Here is a 26,302-nt window from a genome sequence, read left to right as displayed (position 1 = left end):
TATGTGTCCAACAAAAACACACCTTTAACAGGCCAACGAGGGTACGCGGGTACCCACAAATTGAAATGCACATAACTATGGCTTCCTTTAACCAATTTGGACACTTTTAGATATTTTGGATTCAGGGACTAGTCCACTTTTTGATTCTGTACAATAAAACTGGAATAATTGATCTGGTTTTTGGTAATCCGGATTTTCCGGAGTAAAAATAAAAATGGAATTGGAATGGAATGGCCTCTCACGGCCCCCACGGGAACCTGCTCCGGAATGTCCGTTCCGGGGTCAAATCACCAAATGGTTCCAAAACCACGAGATAAAGCCTACTGATGCAATTCCATGAATTTTGATACCCATATTGCTAGTATTCCATTGAAGTTCGCAAATAGTACCCCAGCACTGGAACCTACTTCCGGAAACCCGGATTCCCGGGAACCGAATAAAGTAACCCGATTCATTTTTACCAAATCCAAAAGCGGATGAGTTCCTGAATCGAAAACGGCCAAAAGCATCGAAATCGGTTGGATATTATCTTAGTTACGGGCATTTTAGTTTTGTGGGTACCCGGGTACCCACGTCGGCCTGCTACGTAGTAAAAAAATTCAGGAGCCCCTCCTCACTCGCACCCTTACTATATCAACAATATTATTAACCCAAAAGCTTGACTTAATAAACTTCTAAGATGTCACAAAGTTTCAATGTCCAGCTGTGGATAAAACATAGGAATTTAATTAATTGAAACTTAAAAAGGTACCCGGGTACCGCGTCGGACACACTACGGTTAATTCAGCTTGTTTATTTCGAATTCCGATAGTACAGTGGAGATCCGATTTTATCAGCACCCGATTTTATTATCCCCCGATTTTATCTACCCCCGATTTTATTAGCTTTTTGAGCCGATTTTATCAGCTTCATATAAAAATTGATAGTTGGTAGTTTGATGGGCTCTAACAGACGAACCAAGTTGATTTCGAGTGAATCCTTTCTTGGGCATATGTTTCTTACCTTAGAGATCCGAAAAATGCAAAAATAAAAATATCATTTTTTAAAATTTCGCACTGTTAGACCCCCTTAACGGGAACTTAAAGTAAAGAATGAGAAAGGTTGCGAGGCTATATCAAAGGAACAAAGAAGAATATTTTAAGAGCATCGGTTTATTAAAAAGACAGAAAAATGTATGTCCCGATTTTATCAATGTCACTGTTTTATCAGCTTAAAATTCGCCAAGGGGCTGATAAAAACGGGTCTTTACTGTACTACCAACGAACTGTCTTTCGTTTTTCAAGTAAAATTTGCATAAAACGCTTTAAAAAAATCATGGACTTTGCTCACTTTTTCGCCACAACTTTGTATATAGCCCCTTAAGTAGTGAGCTATTGAATATCGTAATGTTCCTTCATCTCGCAGCGTTAGTTACAGATTAAACAATTTCGCTCTCGGCATATTTGCAGATTCCGAAAATTCCTCAGATGAGGAAGACGAACGCGAACTAGAAGGTAAAACATATTCAAAAGCAGGTTTTGAGGTGAGCAAAATACTGTAAATGTAACATGCTTCTTTTGAGCTTATGTATTCGTAGATCGATCGTGCATCTGCTGGGAACATTAAACGGAATAATTATGAATGTTCCTTAGACACAGAAGAAGAAGATAGCTTTGGTTATACAACTAGTAAGTATATGTTCAGACATTATGTTGCATTTCGACAAATAGGTTCAGAAAATGTGGCAGTATTTTTTTCACGGTGAAAATAAAACTCATTTAAAAAAATTTGCTGATACAGAGTTTTAGTCCATTCAGTCCACTTCTATATAATATTTATATATTGGAACGAAATTTGAAGTCTAAAAATATTCTCATTGGCGAACGGAGCCTAGGAAGAGCCGGGCGAACTCCCTGGTATGCTGCATTACGCAGCGGAACGTTACACACCGAATTTTTATCGTCGATGATCGGTATTATTTTGCCGGATTTTTGTTGGTGGTGGATCGCTGAGTCTTTCGGCTGATGGTAGTTCAGTGAAGTTTTGCTGAGATTTGATTATCAAATTTCAATGTGCACAGGCCCTGTGTCATCCGGCCAAGAATTAAGCCACTTGGTTCCTGCTCCCATGTCGTTGGAGGCTACTGAAAACAGAAGTCTAGGTGTAGTTCCGTGCCAAGCTCTTAATGACTGAAGGGTGCCAGTCGAGCATTTTAGGTTTTGTCCTTACTGTGTTATGCGAATCGCTGACACACTTATTTTCTTCAAAAATCGTGGAAATCAAATGATCGTGTCTAATTTAAACATAATATGGTTTACATCCCAACTGACTTGGTGTCCACTAGATGTTGTGCAATATATGTTTAAAATAGATATTATTTTGTTCGCCATGCAGTTAGCAGCTGTCTATTTATACTGCTGCGTAAGAACGGTTGAACCCTTCCACATCTGTTCGTTTGTTTACGCTGTCGCTGCTGTTGTAGATCCAAATGATTTCCAGCAGCGCTAGAGCTGAGTGCTTCCTTGATTGATCTAGTATTGTGCTGCTGTTAGGTCGAAACGGTGATGCTCATCTATGCAATTAGTGACGAGAGCTGTTTTCTCTCTGAGATGCATGATTTAGAACTGTGTGTGCGTAGTATCAGAGCTGAGCAGCTGATCCAGTTTGTTTATATTGCTTTGGTGTCCCGATAATCTCGTTTTAAGTAGATTCTGGGCCATTCCGTTATAACTACATGTACATCTCTGGCATGGGATCCGGTGTATCAGATTGTGGTGGCGTAGTATGGGTAGCGGGTCTTTTACGCGCGTGTGTAGATTTCTGACGGTACTTTTATTTATTTATTTTATTTATTTACTTATTGACGTCAAACAAGAGTAGAGGATCTTGGAAATGCATCTATTTCAAAAACATCAATATTTAAGAAAAAAAAATTAAATCGATATATATATATATATATATATATATATATATATATATATATATATATATATATATATATATATATATATATATATATATATATATATATATATATATATATATATATATATATATATATATATATATATATATATATATATATATATATATATATATATATATATATATATATATATATATATATATACATATAGTATGCATTTCTCCCACTAAGGAGGTGGCCATGATGGGTGGGGGGGACCACGAAAGGAAGTGGTGGGAGTGAATTTTTTGAAAAAATCCTTATCTAATTCATTCCATGTGATTATTAGCGACGAATTCGATTTTGACATAAGTGTTTCTTCCACCAAGGAGATGGTCATGAGGTGGATTTTTGCATGATGTTGGGAGGAAGGGGAGGGGGGTCATCTAAAATTTTATTGTAATTAGGTTTATTTTATTGCATTTAGGTTTACCAACACACAAATGGAATGGCAAGTATTAATTTGATAGAGAAATTTTACGCGAATGACAATACAATACTGTTGAATTGCATGAATTCGTCGAAAATTAAATTAGGTTGAAAATTAAATTGAAAATTGCACTTGCGATTGCTTCATCTGAAGTAGAATCAACGTTGCTGGATGATGGATGAACTGTTCTGCTCTAAAATAGCCACTAAATCTTGCGCTTACGGAAAACGCTACTTACAATATCAATCAAAATTCGGGTATAAGCAAAGAATGTAACACTGTTATATAGGACTTGCTTAAAAGGGTAGGTACATATTTTTGATGAAAAAAATATCGCCCTCGAAATTTTTTTAAGGGGTACCGAGTCTATTCAGTCAATAATGTACCGCAAAATATTGAAGAAAGATTAGGCGACTTACAGTGAGTCTTCAGGAGACATGCGATGTACACTATAACTCTAACCCCGCAAACCAGCAATCGTATGTGAAAGTTTAAAATAAATTACACATAATGACATACTAAATCAAAATTATAAATAGTGTAAGCAAAAATTTTGTTCTGTTGTATAAAGTTCACATAAAATGCAAACCTATGATGAAAATACAACATTTACTTAAAGTGATTTATGATTCCACTCCAACTTAAAACAAAATTGTAAATCTGGAATATTCATGACAATTTTGAAACATTGTATACGAATCAATTTGCAATTGAAATAAACTGCAAAATCGTTCGTAAAAATAATCACGTCTATATAGCACTTCACTAATTATCTGCTAAACTAGTTCAATATTTAAACAATAAAAATGTACGCATTTTACCTATTAAGAAAAAATGGCTTGCGGAAAAAATGTCGGTTGTGATGTGACAAGTATAGAAGGTATAATTGAAGTACCATATTTGGATTGGATTATGGTATATCTTAATCGTAATCACAAAGAGATTAAAATTATCATAAATATTCGTGGTTCGACAGTGTATAGATAGATGAGTACATAGCGGCCAAGCTGGGAATACGAAGATCGCAGGATCGAAACTGGAAGTAATAACTGGTAGCAGGTAATTGTCATAATCAAAGTTCATAAAACAATAATTTTAACTATGAGAAACAAAATATCTTTAGAGGAAATTTCATGCTGATTTTTTTATTTTCATAATATTTATTTCAGTCTACTTTCTGGATGCAACTATTAATCTTTATAAATTATTAGGGACATTAAGATGAATAAACCTTCATGTGGGATTGTAAAGTTGATCATATACAAACTCAAAATAAAAACTTAGGTAGATATAGATCAAAATTCGTCGTACATCTCATAGCTCTACTACACCGATTTGCACTATATGGCCTCCACTTTTGTTCACATAGAAGGAATCTGTGCATTTTATACAATCAATTTATATTGTTTAGGAGTACAGTTAATAAAATTGCAACTTATTAAATTTAATCAAAATGTTGGCTGGGAAATCTACGTAATTAAATTGTTTGAAATTTTGCACAGTTCTTCTTCACATAATTACATCATTAATTATTATTTTTACAACACCAAGCTAGTTTTTTTACCGAAAATCTTATTTAGCTTCAGAATGCTACGACGAATTCAAATATCAAGAAAAAATAAAAGTTTCGATACCTTGGGTTGTGAAGAAGAACTATGCAAACCTTGAAAACGATTAGTCCGATATATTTTGAGTAATGATGTAATCCGCAAAACAAGTTTAAACCGAAACGCTTCCGTAGATTCGCTATAACTGGCTCAATTTTCAGTATATTGCTATGATATTTGAAGAAATATTGTTCAGTTGTGCAATGATTACTACTAACAATCTGTATCGCCAAAACATTTTTTTTTGCCATGTCTCAGTACATCGTGATTATGAACATCATTATGATTGACCCCTGAGGTCACTCCACATATAAATGGTCTTGATTAGCTACAAAAGGACTTGTTGGCAGGATCATAAGGAACTCTAGAATCTAGAATTTACTTCAGAGCCCCATACTGCAGGATTTTTTATGCTTGGGTCAATAAAAATCGAAAAAAATCATTTTGATTGACTCCTGAAGTCACTCCACATATAAATGGCCTTGACTAGCTATATAAGGACTCGTTGTCAGGATCATAGGGATCTGTTCTGTACATCGCTTGTATCTAGAATTTATTTCAGAGTCCCATCCTCCAGGATTTTTTGTGCTTGGGTTGATAAAAATCGAAAAAAAATCATTTTGATTGACTCCTGAGGTCACTCCACATATAAACGGCCTTGACTAGCTACATCAGGACTCGTTGGCAGGATCATAAGGATCTGTTCTGTATATTGGTTGTATCTAGAATTTACTTCAGAGTCCCATCCTCCAGGATTTTTTGTGCTCGGGTCAAGAAAAATCGAAAAAAAATCATTTTGATTGACTCCTGAGGCCACTCCACATATAAATTGCCTTGACTAGCTGCATCAGGACACGTTGCCAGGATCATAAGAATCTGTTCTGCACATCGCTTGTATCTAGAATTTACTTCAGAGCCCTATCCTCCAGGATTTTTTATGGTTGGGTCGAATCAAATCGAGGTAAAATCACACCAATTCTGTTTAAGCCATAAGTCATAATACTGGAGTCACATTTCAAATTTAAATCGAAACGACTTCTCCATATCAGCATTTTTATACATAAACCGGTTTGTTTCGAGCTACGCAATGTCAGAAATAGATACAATAGATACAGCCTATCGTTGGGTAGAATTGATGTCCCTTGGTGGATGGGCCTTGGTGGATAACTAATCGTACTAAAAATTTAGAACAATTTTGCTTGGAGGATGAAACTTGGTGGATAACAAAACCGATCTTTAGAATATATAGTGTTCTCATGAATTGATTGATGAGGTGATTTTTTAAGAATTTATTTTCAATGTTCACCGATTTTCCATACTAATTTCCATATAAACTTCGAAATTTTTGGAGGGTCCGTAGACATAACCAATCGGTACCAAAATTTGCATAATTACTAAGGACCATGAAAGGAATCAGTAGAGCCTGGTGGAGCTAATAGTAAAAAAATGAACCAGTCTAGTGTATACTATATTTTATCGTCGTAACAAAACGGTCTACTCAATAAGTAAATAAATAAAATAAATAAATAAAAGTACCGTCAGAAATCTACACGCGCGTAAAAGACCCGCTACCCATACTACGCCACCATAATCTGATACACCGGATCCCATGCCAGAGATGTACATGTAGATATAAAGGAATGGCCCAGAATCTACTTAAAACGAGACTATCAGGAAACTGGATCAGCTGCTCAGCTCTGATACTACGCACACACAGTTCTAAATCATGCATCTCAGAGAGAAAACAGCTCTCGTCACTAACTGCATAGATGAGCATCACCGTTTCGACCTCACAGCAGCACAATACTAGATCAATCAAGGAAGCACTCAGCTCTAGCGCTGCTGGAAATCATTTGGATCTACAACAGCAGCGACAGCGTAAACAAACGAACAGATGTGGAAGGGTTCAACCGTTCTTACGCAGCAGTATAAATAGACAGCTGCTAACTGCATGGCGAACAAAATAATATATATTTTAAACATATATTGCACAACAACTAGTGGACACCAAGTCAGTTGGGATGTAAACCATATTATGTTTAAATTAGACACGATCATTTGATTTCCACGATTTTTGAAGAAAATAAGTGTGTCAGCGATTCGTATAACACAGTAAGGACAAAACCTAAAATGCTCGACTGGCACCCTTCAACCATTAAGTGCTTGGCACGGAACTACACCTAGACTTCTGTTTTCAGTCGCCTCCAACGACATGGGAGCAGGAACCAAGTGGCTTAATTCTTGGCCGGATGACACAGGGTCTGTACACATTGAAATTTGATAATCAAATCTCAGCAAAACTTCACACACACACACACACACACACACATATATATATATATATATATATATATATATATATATATATATATATATATATATATATATATATATATATATATATATATATATATATATATATATATATATATATATATATATATATATATGTATATATATATATATATATATATATATAATATTTATATATATATATATATATATATATATATATATATATATATATATATATATATATATATATATATATATATATATATATATATATATATATATATATATATATATATATATATATATATATATATCGATTTAATTTTTTTTTTCTTAAATATTGATGTTTTTGAAATAGATGCATTTCCAAGATCCTGAATTAACATACTTGTTGCACAGCTTGTTGCTGCAAGGGCTACATTTTTCTAGCTTAGTAATATCAAAATGATATGAGCATTTGTAACAAACATCTCTTCTCATTGAACGAATCAACCGATTAGTAAAATGGATTCGTTCATCGTCCGGACATATCAACGGAGGTTTTTCTGTATAGCTGCGTGCGATGTGGATTACGAAAATGCCGCAATCAAGGCTATTTTGTTGTTGTTGGCATTCCACATCTACCAACTCCCATGGGCATGTGGCAATTTTATTGCATATGATGTCACCTAAAGAATACAAAAATATTTGTTAATAAAATTATGGAATAGTAGAAAAAATTCTTCCGATTTAGCCCAATTTTGGCCCTATTTCATTACTAGAACGCCATGCTTGTAAACAGTAATACTTGGACTCAAGATGTTTGACAGAAAAGTAAATGAGATCAAAAAATATGAGTTGGCACACTACGAAACTAATGTAACTTACACACAACCACAGTTCTAGTTTTCTTGAAGATAAACATGAAACATGTTTACAAAATTGAATATATATATATATATATATATATATATATATATATATATATATATATATATATATATATATATATATATATATATATATATATATATATATATATATATATATATATATATATATATATATATATATATATATATATATATATATATATATATATATATATATATATATATATATATATATATATATATATATATATATATATATATATATGTATATAAAGAAACATACCTCCCTTTGCTGCGCATATTTCTGCCATCTTCACCAATCTATTAGTAAAAAAATCCGCAAATGCATTTTGTTGCGTCCCATGTTTTAAAGAATTAGAGAATACAATTTTTTTTCACTCATCAAAAACGTTAGCAAATAAAAATGTCCTTCTTAGCAGATGGGTAGTTGCGTTGGAGAGCTTACGCTCATTCTTTTGAATGCACTTTTAACCCGATCAAGTGCTTCGCCTTCGCAGTTGTTCCCGGAATTCATCCCTAAAACTGCTTGGACCTCCCAGCTATCGACCAACATCCACAGCGAATCGGGTTCTAGTAAACAAACAAAGTTAATTTAATATTTATCAAAAGTGTAACGATAGTTCCTTTTACCTAATAGCGCAAGCACTCCATCCACGACGCTAGCGTATAGCCGTTCCCCGTTACTTATGCTTAACAAATCAAGCAAATCTATCGAGTAGAATGTTTTACCGCGTGGTACCACACCGAGGTAGTGTGTGCTTCCCGGGCTGATTTTATCCAGTATGTTTTTTAGTTTAATATAATAATATTTATCTGGCCTTGGCATTTTTTCTCTTGCTTCTCCTAGATCCGGAACAGTTCTCGAAAATAATCGCTTCGTTACTTTTTTTTTGCTTTGCGTGACTGCGTTCAATTTTTGCATCTTCGTGGATCTTGCCCACTGTGCCTCGGCGGAAAATGCATTTTGTTGTGTAACATCCCCCTTTGAAATATTCCAGCTGGAAATTTCCTTCTCGGGATCGTCGCTGTTCTCAGCTGGGATCATTTCGCTCACACATATTGGTTTTTTTTTGGAACGTTTCCTTTCTAAAATCGAGTTAAGAAAGCATAAAATTATATCGAAATATTCGTTCATTTCATTAAAAAGAACAAATAACATGAAATAATTATTACCTGCTAGCAAGCCTAGCTTTTGAAATTTTGCGCATGTACCTTACAGTAAAGGCTATTGCTTCCTGCTTCCTAAAGGAAATATAACGATCTAATGGAACAGGAGTTTTTCCAACAGTCAAAATCGAAGCTCTGAACGATTCTTTTAATCTTCCCAAGAAGCTTTCCACATTCGCATTGGTGAACCTGTACGGGCATATGAACTTATCAGAAACATATTTCGGGCGATGTAGAATGCCCGTCCAGCATGGAGCAAACGCAAGATATCGGGCTAAAAATGTCTCCAAAAAACTCGTAATGATCTCGACTCCTGAATACCGCACGATGTTAAACAATTTTTGTAGATTTCGTTGAAGTCCACAAAATATTGACTGGTTTTATAGATGGATACATTGGTGGAATCGTATGGTGGTTTGTCGACGTCGGCATTTACATTTTCTTCGTATGTATCAGCATCCCAATTGATCGTCAATTCCGATAATGATTTACGTTTCTGTTCATTGCTGTCACAAAGCACGTACGTACATAAGCAAGTGAAAAGTTTTTTCAAAAACGAATAGTCCTGACACCGTGTCATTTCTGCAAAAAACGCAAGAATGACACGTTCCAGGGAATTACTAAAAATTTACTGAGATGTACGAGGCAGAAAAATACCAAAACAGTTTTATTGTCAACTTTATTTGATAAGTCGGAATTGCACGTCGTCACGTAGTCGTATGTCAACTTCAAATAATCTCGAATGCTAATGCCATTAAGGACGTCGTAACTCGCGTCGCAAAATAGTAGGAAACAGTTAGTTTTTCGAGAAAATAGACGATAAAATTAACTAAAATCCCAAAACAAAAAACATACGTCCCTGCAGAATTTATTCAGCTATCATCTGGTTAAAATTTTGCGTGAAAATTCTCCCGATTTTCCGAATGCATTACCTTAGACCGGAAAAACTTTTGACTTTTTTGCATTTCCACGCTAATATCTTCGAAAATAAAGCGATGACATGCTCTTTTTAGTATTTCAGTGCGTTTCTATTTCTCTAAAGCACACATTGGAACTTTATTTTGATGGAATTTTCCGACTTTTCCATGAAAATTTTACGATTTTCCTAATTTTATTCATAACCTATCTATGCATTGTGCATACGCTCTAATTCATTCAAAAAATATACTGGAGCATTCTACGTAATATTTACATCTAATGTATATTCAGTTTTCACGAAAAGTCTAAGATTTTCATTGGGAAATTCCATATTTTCCATCGATTGCATATCAAATCGTAAACTCCGCGGATGCTTGTTTGTATGCGGCAGTAGATGGAAAACACAAATAATAAACGTTAGTAGGCGTTTGCGTTAGTTTCACAAGTTGCAGCATTTCAGGGATTACATCTTGACTACGATGTTGCGAACAATGAATAACAAATATTTGTTTTCCATTCAAATATAGGTACTTAGTTGATTGTAACATTAATTTCAACATAATTACTGAATTGAATTGTGCTTTTCATAAATAACATAAGTTTTTTTTCTGAACTAGAATATGGTTTTGATATTGGTGTACAATTGATGAAATTTTTGAAGACAACGTCCTAAACATGAACAAAACTAATTGAAAGAGATCAAATGTGACGTTGTAAAACATTATACTAACATGATAGCATATTTCGACTGGCTAAAAATCCCCTTTAGGAATCCGGAAGAAAATCGTGTGAGTCAGTGAGCTAATTTCATATGCAAGTGATCTACCCTAATTTTCCAAATCTATCATATAAATCACACATTATGAGAAATTCCAGCATCGTCAAAGAGTTGTGAGATGGTGTGATATTGCGGACATTGATAAAAAAATATGTTCATAATTTATTTCACTTTTTGGAAATCAACCAGAATAGGTTGGCTGTATTATTGTGCAATATGGTGCCACACTATGCCACCATTTTCTTCTGATACAGAACTCCTATCCCTCACCTTCCCGCGATGTCAGTTCCTACATTTTGACAGCGGTTGGGGTTGGAGCCTGACTCAGATTTGTTTCGGATGGAAGCGGCATTAGTGACCACGGTGGGATTTGTGGTCGTATGCTGAGAGGGAAGGGGAGCAAACGACGCGCGCGGTCTACCCAAGCTAAACTAAGCTAAGCTTTTTGGAAATCAACCAAAATAGTTTCTAATGTACACTCGCTAGCCAATAAATAATATAAAACGATTCTCAGTAAGCATTGCCGCCCTGAGCATAACCAATCAATAGATATTATAAATATTTAGAGGAACTAAGCACGGCGAAGACTGACTATTAGATCTTCAATGTCCCAACAATGCTATGTGGCGGTGACACTATACCGATGACCCATAGTGAATTATACTGCCAACGATCGCACATTTGTCCCATTTTCTATGGGGTTTCTTATCTTTATGGGAGTGATTTGCGATCATGGTTAGTATATGTGTATATAAAAGCTATTCTGCTCTACCTAAGTATCAGTGATTTGTAAGTTATGCTACGTAGATTCGCCAACATTGTTTGAAAAAAGCCATACGATTTTTTTACTGATAGCGTATAAGTACAATACTTCGTATAAAAGGTACTATTTGATATAGCAATTAGATATGTATATGTATTTCAACCTGTGAACATACACTTCGGTGCGCTATGCCCCACTACCGTGCAACAGATCATAGACATCGTGAAAGAATCAATCAGACGTAAAAGCATAAGATTTCCATAGTGAAAAACAACAAGCCGAGAAAAACGCTGTTCAAGATTTACATTTTCTTTGAGCCAAATGGTCTTATTTGTGCATTGTGATTCAGTGGTGATACAGAATACAATTCAACAGATAACTCATTTGAAACAAAAATTCATATGGGACTCTTATGTTTTTATGGGCAGTAAAGCTCAACGCAAAGACACTATGATATAGGCACCGGTGCCGGTTACAGATGGATTCAAAATAGATCATTTACCTATATTCTCTAAATATGATTTTGTAGTATCAAAGGCTGTGATTTTTCATTAGGGTTTTAAACCGGTTCTACACTGTATCCAACCCATTTTCGGAATTTTATTCTGATTCTTATATCGGGGCAGTAGATTGCCCTGGTTTTGCACTTTCTAGCAAAAGTGGGAATGAAACGCGTCTAGTGGCTTGCTCTACTGCTAGAAAATGCAACACCAGTGCAATCCACCGCCCCGGGCTTTTTCAATGAAAAACCCCATTAGTAATCATAACAGTGAATCTATTCTTCTGACATAGAATCATATCTGCATTAAATTCGAGCATTTCGGAATATGGTTTACCGGACCAGCAGTAACTTATCTTCTGTTCCACCCAGTCTAGGTTATCTATACGTTACCCTTACCACAAGTCTATGAATACCAAGCAGAATATCTAGTTATAAGAAATGGTTCAGAATGACCGCCAGTGTATGATTGATTTGAATTGAGTTATGTGATGACATCTTCCAAGCAAAAGTTTATGAAGTCTAGGATGTCTTCGATTGATTTATTGTAGTTGTGTATCACAAATAATAGTACATTATTAATTGTGGTGCACAACTGGATATTGTTTTGCCTTTCTCATATAGAAAGGTTATGAAATCGGTCGGAATTTCGACTTTCTAACCGCGGCCCGCAGATCCGAATCTCTTATATCATTCGACTCAGTTGTTCGAGATCGGTAAAAGTGTGTTTTTTACTTGGTGGTAAAGCTTTTATGCCGATCTAGCAAACGTTCGACCATACTACTGATTTCGTCCATCGTGTGTTAGAGCGAGGGACTTTGAACAGAGAAAACAATTCTGAACACTACTCCTCTAAACTCCTCCAAGGAGTCCAACATTTGCCTGATCCCCCGGATTCCTAATTGCTAATGCACTTCACATGATTCCAGGTCCAGCTGTTCGCGCTAGATTTCGCTGGTCTCATAACCGCCATAACAGTCCTGCACGGCATGATATTCTACATGCCCTCCTCCCTAGGTTGACCAGTTGGATGCCGTGGTCGATCGAGCGATTCCGGTTGAAGGGTGGCTTCCGCTACACTTGTGCCCCGACGACCCCATACTGGTGGTTTGTTGTGTTCGGTGCTACTCGGCGTAGTCCCCGACGGTGGAGCTAGCCTACCTCGGCAGAGAGTTCCTCGACGAAAGAATGTCTCCCGCAACCGTTGACGGACGCGTTATTCTTCTTTCGATGCATGTATGTGTATGTATGCATGTGTCAAACAATCTCACCGATTTTTCTCAGAGATGGCTGGACCGATTTGCAAATACTTAGTCTCAAATGAAAGGTACAACCTTCCTATCGGTTGCTATTGATTTTTTTTTAATTGATCCGACTTCCGATTCCAGAGTTACGGGTTGAAGAGTACGTTCACACAGCAAATTCCCTTATAAACTGGTACCATCATAATGTCCAAATGATGCAATACATATTAAAATTTGTGCAACATTACTTGGATTTGCGTGTCTAGATCACTAAAGACCCATCGAAGTCGCTTTGACCGCATTGGCCACCTATGACGGTTCTTGATGTCCCCGGGGAACTTCCCAAGTCTCTAAGTTAATGTCATACCTATTTCTCAGCTAATCATTTACCGATTTTTCCAAACTTGGTCTCAAATGAAAGTTACTACGTTCCAATTGAATTTTGAATTGAAAAGTTACAACGCTGCTATTGAATTTCTAATTGAGCCGACATCCGGTTTCAGATTTACAGGGTGATGAGTACGAACACACAGTAAATCCCGATTTCAACGTATTCGGCGATGGATGTAATTTTTTTCCAAAAGGCGAAAATTTTTCCAATATGTGACCACAACTGCTTGGATTTGTAGTTCTAGGTCACTAAAAGTCATTCAAAGCCTCTTTGGTCACATTGGCAACCATCGACGGTTCCAAAAGCCGCAGCGGAAGTATTCAAAGTCAAAATAACAGTTACATCAATTTCTGAGTGATTACCGGACCGATTTGACCAAACTTAATCCCCAATGAACAGTCTTCCGTCCCCAAAAACTGTTATTAAATTTTATTTTGATCCGACTTCCGGTTGCAGTGTTACGGGTTGTGGAATGTGGTCACAGAGAAAACTCACATTCAAACCGATAGCGCTATGAATGCAAAAAGGATTTTTTTCCCTAAAATAGGAGCCAAACATCTTGCATTTGTAGTTCTAGGTGACTGACGGCCCATAGAAATCTTGTTGGCCACATTGACCGCCAAAAACGGTTTTGGAAGTGCGCGGAAAGATGGCCATCTTTCAAAATTAAAAAACTCACATCAGTTTCTCGGAGATGGTTGGGCTGCTTTTCACAAACTTTGGTGAAATGTAAGGTATATTACACCTATAGACTACTATGAAATTTCAGATATATGGTTTCGGAAAGATAGAATGAATCGTCCGGTCATATAATAAGTTTCCATATAAGCCGGAAATTATTCAATCTGTCTTTAAGTGGTTGTTGTAATTTTAGAGTACATAGGTTGATAATACAATTATCAATGTCATTAACATGTATGTGATTGTCTGGCAGTAAATTGTATAAATAATTATTGAATTTTGACGCCCACAGCACATTGATGTAGATTAACCGAGAGAACATCAATGTAAACTGAGTTGAATTTTAGTTTAACGTCTAAGAACATCGACGCCATTTGTTCTTTTTTGCCAGGCATAGTGCTAAGTAAGTCCACTTGCTACAAGGAGCTGTGCAGATAAGTAAACGCCAACCCGTGGGGCAATGCTGACTGTGTCGTTATGGCCAGTATCAAAGGTCCAATGACGCCAATAGAAACGCGCGCTGACAAACTGAAAATTATCGTGGAGAGTTTTTCTCGAAGCACGACCTAACCGCATGGCCGCCTACAGCATACGTTGATGCAGATGGTGGAAATGCTGGTGATTATCGAGTCCCGAACGACGAGCTCCTTATAGTGACAAAAGGGCTGAAAGCGAAGAAAGCTTCCGGATGCGATGGTATCCCTAACGTGGCGCTGAAGACCGCGATACTGGCATTTCCGGACATGTTCAGGATAGTCCCACAGAAATGCCTGGACGATGACTACTTTCCGGATAGGTGGAAGATCCAGAAACTGGTGTTGCTGGCAAAACCAGGGAAACCACCACGAGATCCATCATCGTATCGGCCTATATGCCTGCTCGATACTCTTAATAAACTCCTGGAAAGGGTCATCCTCAACAGACATTATAGACGATAAAAGCCTTCCGCACAGTCATCGCGAGCGCACAGAAATCATCGAAGCAGAAGAGAAAAGGTAATCGCTACCAAGCTGTGGTCAGGATCAGTGTGAAGAACGCGTTCAATAGTGCCAGCTGGGGCAGGGGGCGCTTGCCATAGCGCTGCACAGAATGCGGGTTCCGGACTATCTGTGCAAGGTTCTGAAAAGTTAATTTCAGAACCGAGTACTGGTCTACGAAACGAAAATGGGGAAGAGGTCGATTAGGGTCACTTAGCCCAACGGAATATAATGTACAATGGAGTGTTTACACAGGGGAGTTGAGATCGTCACATTGGCAGATGTTGTTGCCCTAGCGATAACCGGTGAGACCCTTGAGGAGGTGGAGATGTTGACGACAGAGACAATAGGCATCGTGGAAACCTGGATGGTTGACGTCAAGTTGTGGCTAGCTCACCATAAAACCGAGGTAGTGCTGGTCAGCAACCGTAAAAAATGCAGCGTGTCGAGTTCAGCGTCGGGAGATAATCCATCCCATCGTGCGCTGAAGCTCCTGGGTGTGATGGTCGATGATTGATTAAATTATAACAGCTATTTCAACTATGTATGTGAGAAGACTACGAGGACAACTAAAGCAAGGATCATGTCGAATCACTGAGGAGCAAGAGGCAACACGAGACGTCTCCTGGCGGGTGTCTTATTATGGCGTTCCGGCCTGGGCTACTGCGCTGAACTCAAAGAGGAACCGGATGAAGTTAATAAGCACGTTTCGCCAAATAGCTGTTCGTGTCGCGAGTGCGCACAGAACGATGTCGTCGGAGGCGGTATGCGTAATTGCCAGGATGATTCCCATCTGCTTGAGGACGTGGAATGCTACTAGCGGAGAAATGCATGTAATGCAAGGAGACTGGTCCGAGCGGACTCGTTGGATAAGTGGCAAGAGGGGAACAACGCAGAGAAAGGAAGGAGGACCCACCGACTCATCCCAAATGTGTCTGCTTGGGTACACTTCCATTAGATGCAGTTTTTGTCCGGGCACGGATGCTTCCGGAAATACCTGCATCGATTTGGACACGCTTCGCCACCCATTTGCTTGGAGTGTGTGAACATGCAAAAGACACCGGAACACGCGGTCTTCGAATGCCCTAGGCGCGAAGAAGTCCGAAAGGATATGCCTAGCGTGACAGTCGATAATATCGTCCAAGAGATGTACCATGAAGAGCATATATAAAACGATAACAATTGAGTGGTTACGAGTATACGAGTATACGAGGGACAAACAAACTAGCTCCTTTGGCTAGAACGCCACAGTGAAACCTGAAATAGGGTTTCGGGAGAAATTCCGCATCCGGGGAACTTTTCGGCGGTGTAAACTAGGTCCATCGCCGGACACCAGTTGAGTAGTACGCGCCGTAGCACCGGGTTGGGGTCGTCGTGGCGCCAGCGAACCGGACGTTAGGCTTTACCGGAATCGCTAGACCGACCTCGACACCCTACCGGGTAGCTCGTGAGTAGGCTAGATCCACCGTCGGGGATTGGACCGAGTAGACCGCGGTCAATAACTAGCAGTGGGTCGTTCGGGCGCCGCAAGCTACGTTGCACCCAGAATCGCTGGATGGACCTTAGCACCTACTGGCCTGTTGAGTAGGCTAGATCCACCACTAGGGAATAGATCGAGTAGATCGGGACAAAGTGGGGAGGTAAATCGCTCACGTAAACGAACATCAGCATCGGGAGAAATCTACCGCCGAGGAATTCACAGTGGGGTAGATTCGCCGCCGAGGACTGTTCGACTAAAACGTGACAAAAATAGGAGCTAATTGGCTTACGAAACAAACACCGGTACCGAGAGAAATTCCTTTGTCGGGGAATCCTGGCATGACAATAAATAAACGACCTCCTAACCAAAGTTCTTAGAGTTCTAAGGTGATTCGTCTTTGGTAGTAACTAGGTGAGAAGGTGAGGTAAATGTGCAACAGGCTACGGGAAAAGTGACAGCGAACAACTTTGCATGCTAACTGGAATCCAAGAAAAATTGTTTTTAAAACCAATATTGCTGATCGACGTTTTTTGATAATCGTATTACCTGAGAATAAATGCTCCTTGCTCCTAATTCTTGGTGGAACAAGGAGTGCTCTGATGCGTATGAAGTTAGACATATTGCTTACAAAGAATTTTTGAAACAAGGGGGTAGACGCATGAATTTTGAAAAATATGCGATATTGCAAAAAAGATATGTCAGTCTACGTCGAGCCAAGAAGTTTAGTTATTAGAGCCGCTTCGTTGATGATTTGTCTAGAGAAACATCACTGAGTACTCTTTGGATCACAACCAGAAGAAAGAGAGATCGAAACGAGACTAGTGAAAACGAAGTTTTTAGGAAGCGATGTATATTTAATTTTGCCATGAAAGTTTGTCTAGATTCTTCTCCTGCGTAGAATAACATTTGTGATGCTCCCACAAGTAATGAATCTATTGATTAGCCCTTGATAATGAAGGAATTTTCAATTGCGCTCCTCTCATACAACTGAATTAAATTCAACTTGGGGAAGAGTCTTTTTGATTTTGACAAAGACGCTTGCTGGATTTAAGACGGCGCCGGTGGTTGAGTGGTAAGCGTGACCGCCACTCATTCCAGTTGGCCTGGGTTCAATTCCAGCCGAGGTCGTTGAGATTTTTCTGAGGTGAAAAAATCTGTGGTCACGTCTTCCTTCGAAGGGAAGTAAAACCGTTGGTCCTCGGTCCATGAAATTGGTGGATAGATATCTAGTCCAAGTAGTGGAATCACCTCTCTGGCGTCGGTAAAGAAGAAGTATATCCAACTTCCATACTCTACTAAAAAAAATATCCTCCTCCCGTGATACTTGTGGAGTGCGCAGTAGTATATACGGCCTCTAGCAAAAGCAAGTATCGGACTAACCATTCCTTCCCTTTCCTTCTGCGATCTACGTTCGGGCCTGGCTGACGTCGGTATTGATCAGAAACACTTTAAGATTACCAGGAGTTGCACATTGAAAGATGTTTCGCTAATCCCAAGCATAATTATCTACTGATTCCCTGTGCAACTTCAGCTAGTCCCGATCGATAACGTAGTAGCAGCCAGGGGTGGTCGCACAAGCTCAAGCTCAAGCTCAAAGACGCTTGCTGGATTTATTTAATAAGTTTCTTGAGCAGAACATTGTCCCGCGTGACAAGAGATAAGTGAGAATTATCGCCATTCCAAATCCGGCAAAACCACACTCCGATCATAACTCGTATCGACCGATTGAAATGCTATCCTGCATCAGAAAATTGCACGACGTCTCGAAAATTGAATTGACGCGAATGGTTTGCTATCAGATACCCAGCTTGGTTTTCGGAGGGTCAAGGAAACGAATAATTGTCTGGCAAAAAAGATCAAATGGCGTCCGTGTGCTTAGGTAAAGGAAAGTTCAACACAGTTTACATTGATTTACAATCTCGTTGAATCTACATGAATGTGGTCTTTCACCAAAATTAAATAATTAATTATACAATTTACTGCCAGAAAATCACACACATATTAATGACATTGATAATGTAATTGATTGTATTGCCAACCCATGTACTCTAAAATTACAACAACCACTGCAAGACAGCTTGAATAATTTTTCAAAAAGGGCTTTAAAGAAGGGGAATCGATTTATCTACGGGGAAAACAGAGCTGGTAATTTTTTCAATGAAGCGTAATTCAGCTCAGCTTCAGCTTCAGCTGGCTGATAGAACGGTAGCCTAAGTCCTTGCCTTCAAATATCTCAAAATTTAGTTCGATTCATAAGGCAAATGGGTAGGCTAAACGAAGTGCAAACAAAGGATAAATTTACTTCGAACAATAACTGGATCTTGGTGGGGTGCTTATCCAAGTGGCCTGATTGTATTGAAGGATTCCACGAGAAACCGGCCGACCACATAATATACACGGAAAAAATTGTTCCCAAAGTCGTGAAATGAATTCTTTACGTTACGAAAACAGGACCTTGACTAAAAATCATGGCTTTTATAATTATGTTCAGTTTCCCTTCAGTAACGCCCGCATAACGCTTTCATTTGTGGAAATATTTGATTTTGTTTTGTGAACTTCGGTCACGGTTTCCGCCAAGAACTAGTTCACAACTTTATGAACATTATTCATAAAACCAAAAGTTGACTCATGATTTTTTCCATAGTTATAGGAACAATAGTTCACAACATCGAAATATTCTGGCTATTTTTTCGTGAACTATTTCACGAAATTCGGAATTTTATTCATGAACCCATTCAATTCTCGTGAACTAATTCATGATTCCTAGTATATTAGTTCCAATCCAATATCTGTGCTCGTGAAATGGTTCACAAAATCATCAAATATTATTCATGCATTCGTGAACTTGTTCATGATTCCTAATATATTAGTTACGATTCAATATCCGTGCTCGTAATAGTTCACGACATCATGATATATTATTCATGTTTTCGTAAACCGGTTCATGATACCTAGTATAATAGTCACAACTTATCATTCGTTTTCGTGAAAAAGTTCACGAAATCATAATATTCATGTGTTCGTGAACTGGTTCATGATTATTAGTACATGATTTACGAACTATCTAGTATTTATTTGCGTGCTTGCGATATTTAGAAAATATCCCTAATCATTTACAATTTCATGCAACATGGTAATGAAATTTTTACGTGAACTCTATCACAAAAGTTGGAGTATTATTCGTGCAATTATTTTTGTTCCATACACTTTTTAATAAATACCCAGTTGCTAGCGACCAGTAATAGGTACGAGCAGTAGATATAAAAAATATTAAAACCTAGAACATCGTTATTCATTTGATAAGGTTCATTGTGATGTCCGGACAGAAAACGAAAACTGCACTGAGAACCTCAAATAATGTGCGTGATATAATTCACAAAACCAGATATCACGAATGAGTCTTATTTTAATGATCCAGTTCATATTGTCACATTATTCCGAGTAAAAAAACCAGTAGTAACCAAAAAATAATAGATCATGATATAGCGAAGAGAATTTACGAATACAATGATAAAATTGCTGATATCATGAACATTAGTTACATTAGTCTTTGAAAGTAAGCTCTAAAATAAATTGTCATGATAACATGAACAGAAATTACAAAAATCGTGACTAAGATGCTGAAATCATGAACACAAATCACACAACTAGTGACAAAAATATCTAAAATCGTGACCAAGATTCTGAAATCATGAACATGAATTGCTCTATTCATGACTAAAATATCACGATAACGTGAACAGAAGTTACAAAAATCGCTACTAAGATCCTGAAATCATGAGCACAAATTACACAACTCGTGACAAAAATATTTAAAATCGTGACAAAGATCATGAACTCGTGAACATGAATCACTCTATTTATGACTAAAATATCACGATAACGTGGATGACAATTACGAACATCGCGACTAAGATCTTGAAATCATGAACTTTAATCCCGCTAACATCATGAGAATGCACAAGAATCGCGAATAAGCTCTTGAAATCATGAACAACGTTTGACTGTCGACTGTGTATTCCCAAATCATGAATAAGAATCACAATAAAAAATAAACAACAATAGTAACCCACCCAAACATTCTAATGTAACGTCATGTATATATTCGGGGCGAGCTTGTTTTCAGAAAATACAAATAGTTTCATGAATACGAGGTTTATTATTCATAATTTCAGGAACTTTGTCACGGTTTTCATAAATCGTCCAGTTCATGAAATCGTGACCTTTTGTTCATGAATTTATGAACGGATTTTTTTCGTGTGACCATCGTTGATTCGAACGAAACTTTGAAGTTGTGTTCGGTTTATGAATCTCCATGATTTTCTTTGACAATTGCAATATTTTGATACAAAAGCATTTTTTCAAAAGGGCGTAGATATTTCTACGTGCATACATTTCAATTTTTTGTTCGATTACTGTATTTTATACAGCAAAACTTTCTAAGAACGAGTTACAGGGAATGAATATTTCTGTACAAAAAATGCACTGAAAAAAGTGTAATTTTTCACAAAAACAAAAATTTATTTTTAAATTTAAAGTGCAAAAAACATTTTTGCTATTTTTCATGTTCTGTCAACCAAAACCTAAAGAGAAAAAAATAAATATGATTGTATGATAGAGAACAATAACTTTATACATGTTTTTAAATTTCATACTAATTGACATACAATTTTTTTTTACAGAATATAATTCTAAGTATCATTTTAAATCAAAATGCATTTAACAAAAATCTTCCAAAATGCGATAGTTTTCGAGATATTTGGAATTTTGTTCCAACAGAAACAGTTAATTCGACTGGTTATGTCCTTTAAAAAAGTTATTTGCCTTACCCCATCATAAAATATAAAAAATCTAATGTTTATCGTTTCAAAGAGGCAAAAGAAATTTTTTCAGTGTATTTGGATCATGGAGAAGCTTTCAATAAAAAAGTTTTTCTTACAACAACTTTTGACATATTTTCATAATTATTACTATTTGCAGTCAAAAATACATTTTTTTGAATATGATTCTTAACGCAATTTTAAATCAAAATGCTAATAACAAAAAAAATCTGTAATGTAGATGTAGTAGTTCTCGAGATATTTTAAATTTTGTTTTAAAAACACAATTCTTTTGTTATATTACTACCTTTTCAGAAGTTATTCGCGTATTTCCATCAACAACAATCGGTTTTTCAAAAGGCCCATAACATTTCCTGTAACTTTCTTTTTGACATCAAGGCGATATTGTAAACCATTTGAAAGCTATACGAAAACAATCAAAATTCTATTCAATTAAAGGATCTGATGATTAAACTAAATAGTTCGATCATACGATCATGCTTTTTTTCATGTAGCTTTCAAATGGGTTACAATACCGCCTTGAATTCAGAGGAGAAGTTACAGGAAATGTTATGGGCCATTTAAAAAACCTATTGTTGTTGATGGACAAACGCGAAATGGTCTCAATGAAATAAAATAATTGTGAAGTTAAAACAAAATTTGAAACATTTCTAGAACTACTACATTTCAGAAAAATTTAGTCATGAGCATTTTGATTTAAAATGGTGTTTAGAATCATATTCAAAAAGAAAATTGTATTTTTGAATGCAAATAGTATGAATCATGGAAATATGTCAAAAGTTGTAGATAGGACATTTTTTTTTGAAAGCGCTTCCATGATCCAAATACACTGAAAAGGTTTCTTTTACGTCTTTAAAACGATAAGCATTAGATTTTTGACATTTAATGATGGGGTAACACAAATATCTATTAAAAAAGGCGTAATCACACGAATTAGCTGTTTTTGTTGGAACAGAATTCCAAATACCTCGAAAACTATCGCATTTTGAAAGATTTTTGTTAAATGCATTATAATTTAAAACGATATTTAGAATTATATTCTGAAATAAAATTACAGTTGTATATGTCAATTAGCATAAAATTTAAAAAAACATGTATAAAGCTATTGTTAGAAAAAAAATAGCAATAAGTTTTTCATCATACAATCACGTTTAAAATATTTCTTTTCTCTTTAAGTTTTCGATGACAATAATGAAAATTAGAAAAAAAATAGCTTTATTTGCAATTTAAATTTTTAGCGCAATTTTTTGGTTTTTGTGGAAAATGACACAACATTTTTTTTAGTGTATATTTTTTCGTACAGAAATGTTCATTCTCTGTAGCTCATTCTTAGAAAGTTTTGCTGCATAAAATACAGTAATCGAACTAAACATTTTTGAAATTATGGCACGTAGAAATGTCTACGCCCTTTTAAAAAATTCCTCTTGAGTCGAAAAAATCTTTTTAATTGTGAAAAATGTTCAGTCTTCCATGTCGGTGAAACGGGTAAAGTTTCGTAGGAATCGAAGATGGTCGGTCACGATTTTAAATATTTTCGGATGGATCTTGATGTGACCAACATGATTTCTATGGGCCGTCAGTAACCTAGAACTACAAATGCAAGATGTTTGGCTCCTATTTTAGGGGAAAAAAATCCTTTTTGCATTCATAGCGCTATCGGTTTGAATGGGAGTTTTCTCTGTGACCACATTCCACAACCCGTAACACTGCAACCGGAATTCGGATCAAAATAAAATTTAATAACAGTTTTTGGGGTTCATTGGGATTAAGTTTGGTCAAATCGGTCCGGTAATCACTGAGAAATTTATGTAACTGTTATTTTGACTTTGAATACTTCCGCTGCGGCTTTTGGAACCGTCGATGGTTGCCAATGTGGCCAAAAAGGCTTGGAATGACTGTTAGTGACCTAGAACTACAAATCCAAGCAGTTGTGGTCACATATTGGAAAAATTTTCGCCTTTTGGAAAAAAATTACATCCATCGCCGAATACGTTGAAATCGGGATTTACTGTGTGTTCGTACTCATCACCCTGTAAATCTGAAACCGGATGTCGGCTCAATTAGAAATTCAATAGCAGCGTTGTAACTTTTCAATTCAAAATTCAATTGGAACGTAGTAACTTTCATTTGAGACCAAGTTTGGAAAAATCGGTAAATAATTAGCTGAGAAATAGGTATGACATTAACTTAGAGACTTGGGAAGTTCCCCGGGGGCATCAAGAACCGTCATAGGTGGCCAATGCGGTCAAAGCGACTTCGATGGGTCTTTAGTGATCTAAACACGCAAATCCAAGTAATGTTGCACACATTTTAATATGTATTGCATCATTTGGACATTATGATGGTACCAGTTTATAAGGGAATTTGCTGTGTGATCGTACTCTTCAACCCGTAACTCTGGAACCGGAAGTCGGATCAATTAAAAAAATCAATAGCAACCGATAGGAAGGTTGTACCTTTCATTTGAGAATAAGTATTTGCAAATCAATCCAGCCATCTCTGAGAAAAATCAGTGAGATTGTTTGACACATGCATACATACATACATACATACATACATACACACACATACACACGCACACATTTTTACTCTTCGTCGAAGCTGGAAAGATCCACCGTCGGGGACTATTCCGAGTAGTCCGTAGCGAATCGCCGGCTTGAATCGTCGGGGCACCAGTGAACCGGTCGCAATCCTCCACCCGGAATCGCTGGACTGACCTCGGCATTCTGCCGGACTGTACCGAAAGAAGAATAACGCGTCCGTCAACGGTTGCGGGAGACATTCTTTCGTCGAGGAACTCTCCGCCGAGGCAGGCTAGCTCCACCGTCGGGGACTACGCCGAGTAGCACCGAACACAACAAACCACCAGTATAGGGTCGTCGGGGCACCAGTGTACCGGAAGCCACCCTTCAACCGGAATCGCTCGATCGACCACGGCATCCAACTGGTCAACGTAGGGAGGAGGGCATGTAGAATATCATGCCGTGCAGGACTGTTATGGCGGTTATGAGACCAGCGAAATCTAGCGCGAACAGCTAGACCTGGAATCATGTGAAGTGCATTAGCAATTAGGAATCCGGGGGATCAGGCAAATGTCGGACTCCTTGGAGGAGTTTAGAGGAGTAGTGTTCAGAATTATCTTCTCTGTTCAAAGTCCCTCGCTCTAACACACGATGGACGAAATCGGTAGTATGGTCGAACGTTTGCTGGGTCGGCATAAAAGCTTTACCACCAAGTAAAAAAACACACTTTTACCGATCTCGAACAACTGAGTCGAATGGTATAAGAGATTCGGCTCTGCGGGCCGCGGTTAGAAACTCGAAATTCCGACCGATTGCATAACCTTTCTATATAAGAAAGGCAAAGCAATATCCAGTTGTGCACCACAATTAATAATGTACTAACTATTATTTGTGATACACAACTACAATAAATCAATCGAAGACATCCTAGACTTCATAAACTTTTGCTTGGAAGATGTCATCACATAATTCAAATCAATCAGATACTGGCGGTCATTCTGAACCATTTCTTATAACTAGATATTCTGCTTGGTATCCATAGACTTGTGGTAAGGGCAATCTATAGATAACCTAGACTGGGTGGAACAGAAGATAAGTTATTGCTGGTCCGGTAAACCATATTCCGAAATGCTCGAATTTAATGCAGATATGATTCTATGTCAGAAGAAAAGGTTACTAACGGGGTTTTTCATTGAAAAAGCCCGGGGCGGTGGATTGCACTGGTGTTGCATTTTCTAGCAGTAGAGCAAGCCACTAGACGCGTTTCATTCCCACTTTTGCTAGAAAGTGCAAAACCAGTGCAATCTACTGCCCCGATATAAGAATCAGAATAAAATTCTGAAAGTGGGTTGGATACAGTGTAGAACCGGTTTAAAATCCTAATGAAAAATCACAGCCTTTGATACTACAAAATCATATTTAGAGAATGTAGGTAAATGATCTATTTTAAATCCATCTGTAACCGGCACCGGTGCCTATATCATAGTGTCTTTGCGTTGAGAGTAAAGCCATGTCAAGTGATCCTCGAATTTTTCGCAAAATCACCGATTTTCATGAGGTATATTTTATTGTATAGTATGGTGAATAGCTTTTAGTATAAATATTTCGTTAAGGGGAAACTTAATGGAATTGCGCGCGGGGCTTTGCCGATTTTTTAAAAATCGCCGGTAAAGAATTTCGAAAAAAGGAAAACATACAAAACTCGAGCATCGTCTAAGCTATATTTTAATATTTTTTAAGTTGCGAAATTTGGTGTTTTGTTAGAATGGTGTACCGGCAAAGCTTTGATTTTCAAATTTCTCTTATATTTCCTATGCAAGTACTACTTTTTATTTACATACATTTGTTGAGAATTTTATAAGGAACATTTCC

The 26,302-nt window shown here is 37.1% G+C and overlaps 1 protein-coding gene across 7 annotated transcripts in view; it reads left to right on the top strand.

The window, feature by feature from the left end:
* Positions 1-26,302, top strand: part of LOC131678443 (inactivation-no-after-potential D protein-like) — a 382,649-nt gene that overhangs the window by 312,494 nt on the left and 43,853 nt on the right. For all 7 annotated transcript variants that reach the window (XM_058958601.1, XM_058958603.1, XM_058958602.1 and 4 more), the window contains exons 2-3: positions 1,449-1,522; positions 1,577-1,667. Coding sequence is in view for 1 of the 7 variants with exons in the window: in XM_058958608.1 (XP_058814591.1) it covers positions 1,449-1,522; positions 1,577-1,667 (165 nt within the window). In the remaining 6 variants the exon portion in view is untranslated. The remainder of the gene's footprint in view (positions 1-1,448; positions 1,523-1,576; positions 1,668-26,302) is intronic.

This window comes from Topomyia yanbarensis, chromosome 2 (genome assembly GCF_030247195.1).
Source record: "Topomyia yanbarensis strain Yona2022 chromosome 2, ASM3024719v1, whole genome shotgun sequence".
NCBI lineage: Eukaryota > Metazoa > Arthropoda > Insecta > Diptera > Culicidae > Topomyia > Topomyia yanbarensis.
The sequence above is the reverse complement of the archived record's forward strand: the minus strand, read 5'-3'. Positions and strand labels throughout refer to the sequence as shown.